The sequence below is a fragment of the Mastomys coucha genome, unplaced genomic scaffold, assembly GCF_008632895.1.
Source record: "Mastomys coucha isolate ucsf_1 unplaced genomic scaffold, UCSF_Mcou_1 pScaffold1, whole genome shotgun sequence".
Lineage (NCBI taxonomy): Eukaryota > Metazoa > Chordata > Mammalia > Rodentia > Muridae > Mastomys > Mastomys coucha.
In genome coordinates, this window is record NW_022196891.1 from 31,681,350 (window position 1) to 31,690,956 (window position 9,607).

At 51.3% G+C, this 9,607-nt stretch overlaps 1 protein-coding gene across 1 annotated transcript in view; it reads right to left on the reverse strand.

The window, feature by feature from the left end:
* Lgr6 (leucine rich repeat containing G protein-coupled receptor 6) overlaps window positions 1-9,607 on the reverse strand; it is a 125,934-nt gene that overhangs the window by 82,514 nt on the left and 33,813 nt on the right. Inside the window, exon 4 of the mRNA XM_031383595.1 lies at window positions 2,235-2,306. Within this exon, the coding sequence (XP_031239455.1) occupies window positions 2,235-2,306 (72 nt within the window). The remainder of the gene's footprint in view (window positions 1-2,234; window positions 2,307-9,607) is intronic.

Genomic DNA, 9,607 nt, shown 5'->3' on the forward strand with positions numbered 1-9,607 from the left:
CAAACTCAGAAATCCGCCTGCCTCTGCCTCCTAAGTGCTGGGATTAAAGGCGTGCACCACCACAGCCCGGCTTACCTCTTTACCTTAACTCCCTCTGGTCCCGCTGCCCACCGCATCCTTCCCTGCTTCTCCACATGATTGACATTTCCTAGTCCTTCAAGACCTTATACAAATTTTGCTGACTCGGCACAGCCTCAGAGACACTTTGGAATGAACGAGCTGATGACCAGTTAGATGAACAGCTATGTGGAGCCTTCTAGTCCTCTACCCCTCTCAAATGGATTCTACGTGTTCTTTTCAGGAAAGCACTTGGAGGTGGGCAGGGCAAGATCACGATCCCCACTTTGAAGATGGAGAAACTGAGGCACATAGTCAGGATCAGGGGCACAGTCTGAAGCCAACCTTTGCCTAGCAGGCTGGTCTCCTCCAGAGAGGCAAGACCCAGCCATCTCCCTCAGCTTCTGCCTTCATCTACCTAAGCAGAAGGGTGCAATTGGGCAGAGGTGAAGGCTCTACTCCTACAAGCCGGGGAGCAGCCCACTCTCAGAAAGCATGAGTGAAACTGTCCATCTAACTAGAAGTGCCAGGCCTGTCCTGAAAGCAGGCCATTCAGGGACCTCCAGCACAAGGTGTGACTCATTTTTTTTCTTTTAATTAATGATTTAACTTCCAAATAAGTTCAAGTTTTTCCTATGAGTCTGTTTGATGCTTTGACTGAAATGTCACCCCTGCCCCCATCCCACGTACCACCTCTTATTTTTGGCACTTCCAGCTCTTCGCTGGTCTCCTGAGCTAATGTTTAGTCTGCCTGCAAGACGGCACGCACGGCTTTCCTGGCTTTCATCTACTGACCTTGGCCTCCCAAGGCATCCTACCTACCCATCCTGCTGGACGGAGGGAGAAGATGCTGGGGCCAGAGGCCTAACACATTGAGATGGAGGGCAGACAGATGAGAGAGTAAGGGAAGGCAGGTTCTACAGCCCAGGACGCTCAGGCAAGAGAAGCAGACCCAGGTACCCAACAGAGAGGAAAGCCAAAACAGTGGTGGCTGTGACTAGCCAGAGACCCTCGATTTAAAGGTAGAATCCAAGTATTTGACAGCAATGGGAGGGGAAGCCCTTGATCCTGTGGAGGTTTGATGCCCCAGCATAGGGGGATGCTAGAGCAGTGAGGCAGAAGAGGGTGGGAGGGTGAGGAAGCACCCTCTTTAAGGCAAAGGGGGGGAGAGGAGGATGGATGTGGGATGGGGGGGTTGTAGAGGAATAACTAGGAAGTGAGATATCATTTGAGATGTAAATGAATGGAATGATTAATTTAAAAAGTAAATTTTAAAAAAAAAGGTAGAATCCAGAGAGAAGCCACCTTCCCTACCTACCGCCTGCTCAAGGACAATCACGACAGGTTAAGACTGTCTGACATCTGTGCTCTGAGCAGGGCCACAGCAGAACCTACATCCAAGGACATTGAAATCCTGGTCCTATACACTCACCACTCATGCCCAGGTTCCAGCAGGCTACATGTCCTGCCTACCTACCTGAGTCCTGTGCTCCAACTTTGATTTTCCCCAAATCATGTATCCATGTCATTAGATGGCTAGAGATGCAACCGAAACTTCAATTGGCTTCTATAAGCAGGTGTGAGGCACCTGCTTTCAACCAAACAGCGGGCTTTCAACCAAAGAGGTGGGCAGGGCCACTTCCCTGACCCTAGTACCTATTCCCATGCCCAGGCTTAGTCCTGCTTCCATGATTCCCCTGCTGGGTAAAAGGGGGAATTTCAGGGTTCCCTAGGGATGGGCTTTATCCTGGGTGGCCCAGAGTCTCTGATCACATCACTGCCTAGCACTCCTTAACCCGCACTAAGAAGGGAAGAAAGTGTTTGAACCTGGCCCCCCCTGCTACTACTGAGCCCCAGGGCAAAAGCCAGCTAAGAAGAGGAGACAGCCACTTCCTGGTACTTCTTGGGACACTAGTCTCCACCCCACAGCCCAGCTCCCATGGCAGAATGCCAGTGGCCCCAGGACAGTTGTCCTGGTGGCCCTAGCTAGGGAGGTTCCATTCCCACAGTCCTGTAAACACACAAGTGCCATAGACACGCATTTATGACAATGAAACCCTTAAGAAAGCAGAGCCAGGAGCACCATCTGCATCAGTGAGTGGGGTGCAGAGGAAAAGGAAGTGAGGCTTGGCCTGGGTGATGCCCCAGACCAGGGAGGTGGGCCCTCAATGACTCACAGCGACTGCAGGCTGGGCAGCTCCCACAGTGCCTCCGCTGGGATCCCTCGGAGCTGGTTGCTCTGCAGCATCCTGAAGGGGAGAGAGAGGTCTGTGAGAGTGGCTGGGTACCGAGGGCAGTGGGAGAGGGGCTCCCCCTTCTCCTGCTTCAGGGCTCAGAGTTTTAAGGTGTAGTCTCCTGACCTGTTAGCGGGGCATGGTGCATGGTGGATGTACACAGGGGACTGGACAGTACACCAGAGGTGTCTCAGGTGAGCTTGGAAGACATGGTGGGAAGAAAAGGGCGGTGAAGAGAAGGGAGAGCAAGATATGGAGGCACAAGACATTTTAGTCCAGTACTTGGGAGGCAGAGAGAAGTTCAGGGACAGCCTGGGATATATATTGAGTCCCAGGGTAGCCTGAGCTACAGTGAGAAAGGATGAGAGTGAGAGAGAAAGAGAGAGAGACAGAGACAGAGACAGAGACAGACAGACAGACAGACACAAAGACACAGAGACAGAGACAGAGAGACAGACACAGAGACACACAGACAGAGACAGAGAGACAGAGAGAGATGAGATTCTGCTGAATTTGGGCCAGGAAGTGTTTTGGTTTTACTTCCCAGGCCTCAGTTTCCCTGTCTATTCAGCTGAGATGCTAAGGGATTCTTTTTGAGATGGAAGATGTGGATAAAGGTAAGACTGGAGACTGCCCCTCAAGCATCAGGGCATCAATCACAAAGATACCAGAAGCAATGTGGAGTGCTCCCCCGTCACTCCTCCCCTGTCAACAGCCTATTGTGGTGGCTTAAGCTCACATAAGCACACACTAAATAGCTGTTTCTGAGGCTGCCAGCCTAGCACTAGAGCCAGCCACAAAGCCCAGGAGGACACCACAGACAGAAACCACGAAGCTCCTGGGGAGGTTCTAGAAACCCTATATGCAGGAGAAAGAGTCGGGGAGCATGCAACGGGTAACAACAGGAAGATGGTATCTCTATAAGGGGTGCTGCTGACTCCAGGGGGATCCAGGCATAACAGGGGCCTTAGGTAAGATGGCAGGAAATGGAAGGAGGAAGTTAAATATGTAAATCAAAGTCATCTGGGGAGGTGGGTCAGTGGTTAAGAGCACTGGCTGCCCTTCCATAGGCCAGGGTTCAATTCCCCATACCCATACGGTGGCTAACAGTTGTCTGTACGTCAATTCTAGAATACCTGACACCCTCATCTGGACTCCATGGGCACTGCACACACATGGTGCAGAAACATGCATGTAGACAAAACCCACACACATAAAATAAAATAAATACACTAGAAAAAAGACATACAGCAAAGCACCACCAGAACGTACATGCTTGGGTACGTGCGTGCATGTGTGCATGTGTGTGTGTGTGTGTGTTCATGAACATGGATGCTTATGTGAGTGGAGGCTAGAGGACAACTTCAGCTTCCTAAAAGAGCCACCCACCTTGTTTTCCGAGACAAGATCTGTCTCCCACTGGACTCACCGTAGACTAAGCTGGCCTGCTAGAAAGCCCCAGAGAATCATATGTCTGTGTTTCTGCCTCCCAGAGCTGGGGTTCCAAGTTCAAGGGCTTTCCATGGCATGGGGCTTTCTTCTCAATGTGGGCTCTAGGGACTTAATCAAGTCTTTGCACTTTACCAAGAGAACCATCTTTCATGCCCCACGGGCATTCTTTATCTCCAGGCTCTAGATCCAGACATGAGAGGAGGGTACAAGACAAATTCAGGAAGCAGGTAAAAGGATCAAGAGAGGAAGGATATAACCGACTACCAACACAGGCAGAGCAACCGAGCCCTCCCTCCCAGGCTGCCCTAAGCATGTTGTCACAGGAGGACCATGAGCATTGATAGGTCTGCAGCTAGCCAGGCTCCCTGGATGCAATGGGGAGTGAGCATCTAGTGAGTGCCTGCTGTATGCTTGGTATGCAGTCCACACTGAGGACTTCAGATTTTGCCAACTTACTGGAAAGTACAATGTCCCATGTCTGACGCTGCGCAGCCTGGATGCTCTGTGCTATTGTGGAAGTGTGGCAACATCTCTGTTTGTGGGTTGCATGGACCATATACAATGGTCCCTGCGGGGCTCTTACTTTATAGAGACAGAACTCATAGCACCCTAGTGGATCTCATCAACTACCGTTGTTACTGTCTAGTCTCAGATCTATGGCTTACTGGTTGATTTAAGGAGGTCACTTCCCCTCTCTGAGCCTCAGCTCCCTCCTTGGTCAGGAGAAGAGACCTAGAGATGCACTGGTGGAATGGCTCATTGGCAGAGGACTTGCCTAGCATGCCCAAGGCCCTGGGCTCTACCCTCAGTTATCCAAATGACAATGGTGGTGGTGGGTTGGTGGTGATGATGATGATGATGATGATGATGACGATGGTGGTGATGGAGACAAAGATGATAGTGATGACAGATGAGACGTAGCACAAGCAATGAAGTCTTGCCTAGTGTGTGTGAGAAATGCAATCTCACACACCACTCAGAAGAAATAACAAGACAGCTAGGAAAACCATCTGACTCACAGCCCTCCTGGAACTGAAGATGACCCATGACAGAGCCCTGGAAATCCTCTGCTCTGGGCATGAGGTGAGGGAGGCAGCAGAGTTTCTGGCTGACTGCTGTGGGTGCGTCCATCCTCCACCTCCTGACTTCTAAGCTGTGAGGGCCTCTTAACTCTGATCTCCACCAACTACCTTGCTTCTCGTGATTCCTACACAAAGATCACAGCAAGCTCAGATGAAGGATGTGTGAGAAACTATGGTTGGGTAAGCAGTGGTCACTGCACATACCTACTCCAAGGTCCCCAAAGCTACCACTTGTCACTGTACAGGTGAGATGCACCTCCAAGGAGTACCCCTAATGTATCTTTCGGCGCTGACGTCATCTCCCACTCACAGCTTTCTTTCTGCTCTGAATGTGCATGTGCGTATGCATGTGTGTGTGTGTGTGTTCATATGGAAGTCAGAGGATAAGTTCCAAGAGTTAGTAAGAACAGACTCACCCACCGGGCAGTGGTGGCACACGCCTTTAATCTCAGCACTTGGGAGGCAGAGGCAGGCGGAATTCTGAGTTTGAGGCCAGCCTGGTCTACAGAGTGAGCTCCAGGACAGCCAGGGCTACACAGAGAAACCCTGTCTCGAAAAACCAAAAAGAACCAACTCCCCCTTCACCATGCGCTTCCTGGAGGTGGCGGGGACCTTTACTCACAGAGCCATCTCACTAGCTTTAGAAAGATCTTTAAATTCTCCATACTGTGCCTGCCTCCAAGGCACAGAATCTGTCAGTAGCGCCTCTGTGGGGTACTTAATTCTCCTTCCTTCCGGGGTCGGGGTCAGGGATCTCAGCTTCTCCCCAGAGCCACACTGGGAGAGACAGAGTGTAGAGTACTCACTGGTGTCAAGCCTGGCCTGCTTCCTCTGCTGTTCCCAGCCTCTTTTCCCAGCACTACTGTATGGATGCACAGTTGGGTTGGAAGGGGTGGAAAGACCCTTACTCAGAAGGGAGTAACCCTTTATTCTCCAGCGTGAGGTGATGGAGGCCGAAAGAGGGGAGGCGATTTCCCCAGAGTTACAAATTGCATTAATAGCAACATTAAGAGCAGGCTCTAAGGTCTACTCTTTCTAGCCATGGCTTGTGATTGGTGCGGCAAGGTGGGTTTAACCCTTTGCTTCCAGTCCTAGATGCACATGAGAAGCACCTGAAAGTGCTCGAGCCACAGGATGGCCCGCTTAAGCTTCTGGGGCTATGTTTGGTGTCCTTAATTTTCAAGCTCCAGGTTGAGTCCATTGTGCAAGCAGGAGTCTAGTGGAAGTCTGGTCCTCAGCACCCCTCCACCAACACACATTTATTTACAGGGAGGTATCTGGGGACAGAAACCATGAATTTTAGAAGTGGGGGGGGCAGGGAGCAGGTAGCTGAGAGTCAAGCCCACCCCGGGTGTTCTCCAACAGGCTTTTTCTGTGAGCTCTGGTGCCAGTGGGGATGTTTGGGCGGATGAGTGAGGCAGAGTCTAAAGTGCATCTACCCTCTGCACCCTGTAAAAGGTCCTTATCAGTTTGATGTATTCATGTTTTTGTTTTGTTTTTATAGTGCTGGGGATCAAACCCCAGGGCCTTGGGCATGCTAGGCATGTACTCTGCCACTCAATTTTTTTCAATATACATGAGCGCTTTGCCTATATGTATGTATGTGCACTATGTACATGCTTGGAACCTGAGGAGACCCAGAGGGGATGTTGGTGCTGTTGAAGCTGGAGTTAAGGATGGTTGTGAACCACCATGTGATTGCTGAAAACTGATCCTGGATCTTCTACGGGAGCAGCATGTGCTCTTAACCTCTGACCCACCTCTCCAGCTCCAGGTCTTGGCTTTTTGAGAGACAGTTTATCTATAGCTCAGCCTGGCTTTGAACTCAGCGGTACTGTACCTCATTCACCCTTCTCAGTGCTGGAAGCTCAGACCTACACCATGGCCACTGGCCAGTGTTTGTGGTTTGGGCTTTAATTCTGCAACTAAAACAATTGAGGAATACATTCCAATGCCCTCATTTTAAAAGAAAGAAGATTAGGGCTGGGAGAATAGAAATCTAGCCATCTCCCCTTTTCTGGTGAGGCCTTGAGTCTGGCCCTACATCTCTCTGCTGCCAAAGAGCCCCAGCTCCTGCCATCCAGTCTCTTGGGAGAATAGAACTTGGGCTCTTGCTGAAGAGCAGCTTAGAAGATCTCCCTGGGCTCCTCATAGCACCTCAAGAGTCAGGCTGAAGACCTCAGTGCTCTCAAGGGACATGAATCCTTCCCAAGTTGGCTCCACTCAATTCATCAGTCCAGACGGAGAGGAAGCGGGCAGTGCCAACCTGAGAGAGCTCCATAGAGTGTGGAGAGGGCTAACAACTGATCTCGCACTAGGTTTCTTTGGGCTGGACCCAAGATCGAATTCCCTCATGCTCCTTTCTGCATCCAGCTGGGCTTTGGACTGGATGGGCAAGATCAGAAGCAATGGACAGCTTCTAGAACATGAGTCTTTACTAAGAGGGCACTGTCTAGGAATCCTGAGTCACAGGCTCACTCTGGCCTCTGGGCTCTATCCAGGAGCAGCGCCCCTGGGAAAACCTCCTACCTAGGTTTCTAAAGGCAGAGAGAAGAGGGAGGCAAGCCTCTGAGCCACCCTTGTTACTCCACTCTGGGCCTGGTGCAAGGGAGCTGAAGCTCACTCAGCAGGATTGTTCTAGAAAAGGCTACATTGACCTGAACCAGGGTGGCTCTAAGCCCTGGATGGTCTGCAGAGGATGGGAAGGGTCAAGGCTAGACCATGTTCATTTTCTAAGATGACAGCTTTGCGGGAAGGTAAAGTGGGGAAACACAACACATCCAATTATCTCCTTGGGCTGGTGTCACCAGGATCTAGGAATCTGCCTTCAGCTGCTCTGTGCCCTGCAAAGGCACAGCAGACAGGACAGCCGGAGGTCCGGGCTTTGCCCCACATGTCTGGGGCATCAGGGGTATGGTTTCCCTTAGAGCAGCTCTGTGAATTTAGCATCTGGGCCCTTACAGCTTCATGGGTCAGAACTGGTGCAAGGCTAGACCTTCTTCCTCGGGCTAGACCTTCCTGCTTGGGCTGACTCTCTTGATCGGACCTTCTCTAAGCTGGCAGGCTTGAGGCCCCTCAGAGAAGAGGAGAGCCACAGCCAGTGTGGGGAGGTCACCTGGGAGGGACTCTGCTGCAGTCCCTTAGGCAGGGAGCAGAGATGATTCCTTACACTTCTCTGTCCTCTGTTGCAGATTTCCTCTAGGCCTAGCCAGGCCTCAGTTAAAAAAAAAAAAGCCAGAGCCTTGGGAAGGATCTGAACATAGAAGGCAAAGTCTCCTTGTGCTCCTAAGACGCTCTTAGGCCAAGGGTGGGGATGGGCTCTATTGCTCTAGTTTTCTTACAGGTCTGAGAGACAAGAACCTCCAACCAGCAAAAGTGACACTGGATGTTGGAAAGGACTTAGTCCCCAGCACACATATGGACTCTCCTGCTCTGACACTCTGGGGGAGATGGGTCCCCAGCCTGCCTCCTGTCCCTGAACAAGGGAGCTCTGCAGACAGAGGATACAGGGCTTTAGTGATTGGTGATCTTCAAAGATGGAGCAAAATGGGGGTCACTGGCAGAGTGGGGGTGAGCAGTCTGTCTGTCCTGGCTCCCACACACAGCTTTTGGCCAACCTGCTCACTGGGCCCAGGCGCCGCTGGTTGAAAGGGGGCGGGCCAGCTGCGGTTTCTTCCAGTCTTTGATTTATTGCCTAATGCAAGGCAGAGAAGAAAGAAGAGGCTCATCGCTAAGCCAGAGCCTTAGGAACGGGATGTGAGCCTCACATCTTCTGAAGGCCCAGCAAACAGAGCCCTGCTTTCTAATCCTACTGCAGGTCTAAACCTGCCACTGGGCACGGATATGCCACCAAGCAGTCTGCCTGCACTATGCTGTGGGTTCGAGATGCCTCCTCCCCCACTCCGCCCTGCACCCTGGACAGCTACAGGGAGTAAATACACAGAGGCCTCAGAGTCCTAGAAGTCAGAGATTTAGAGGCAGATGGAGAGAGGAGCTGGAGACCAGAGTCACAAAGTGTTCAGATATGGACAATCACTTGGACGGTCCAGGGGAAGGGCCACTGTCATGAGCCACTTTGGGAAAACAGGAGAGGGATCTGCCTTTGGGTGGATACCATTCCAAACCCAGGCATGGAGTGGAGTCCAGGCCTTCTCCCCTCGAGATGCTTTTGTGTGGCTGACAACCTGCACAACTGCACAGAGAAGAGCTGCACCTACAGTCAGCGCCAAACAGCAGACCCGGAAGGCGCTTGTCACTTTAGGAAAGGGAGCCCCAAGAGCTCATTCTGTTGCTTTAGGAGCAGCCCTTCAAATGTTCATTTTCTTCACACTGGTTCCTGAGATGGTGTGCCCACTCTGATCTCCATCTGCCTTCAGACTCCATATCTACTTCTTCCCATCTCCTCCTACCTTTACCCCTTTTGGAAAAACAGGCTTAGCGAGGACAAGATGCATCATGGGTTGGGGTGGGAGTGGACAGAGCCCCCTTCCCTTCTCTACAATGGGCTCATTAACAAGGAGAGCTAAGCGAAGGAACATCAGGCCCTCTTCCAACCTCATGCTCCTATTGATGCTGGGAAGGTATGAAGGGGCCAGAAGAGGCAGCCCAATCTGAAGGAAAGTCCTTCACCATGTTTGTGATAGTGAAGAGCTAGCAGCGCAGAGACTAAGGAGAAACATGGAAGAGGAAAAGGCATATATGGAGCTGGATATGTATATAACTAGAATCCCAGAACTTCAGAGTCTGAGACAGGAAGAGCTATCCTGAGCTAAGCAAAACCTT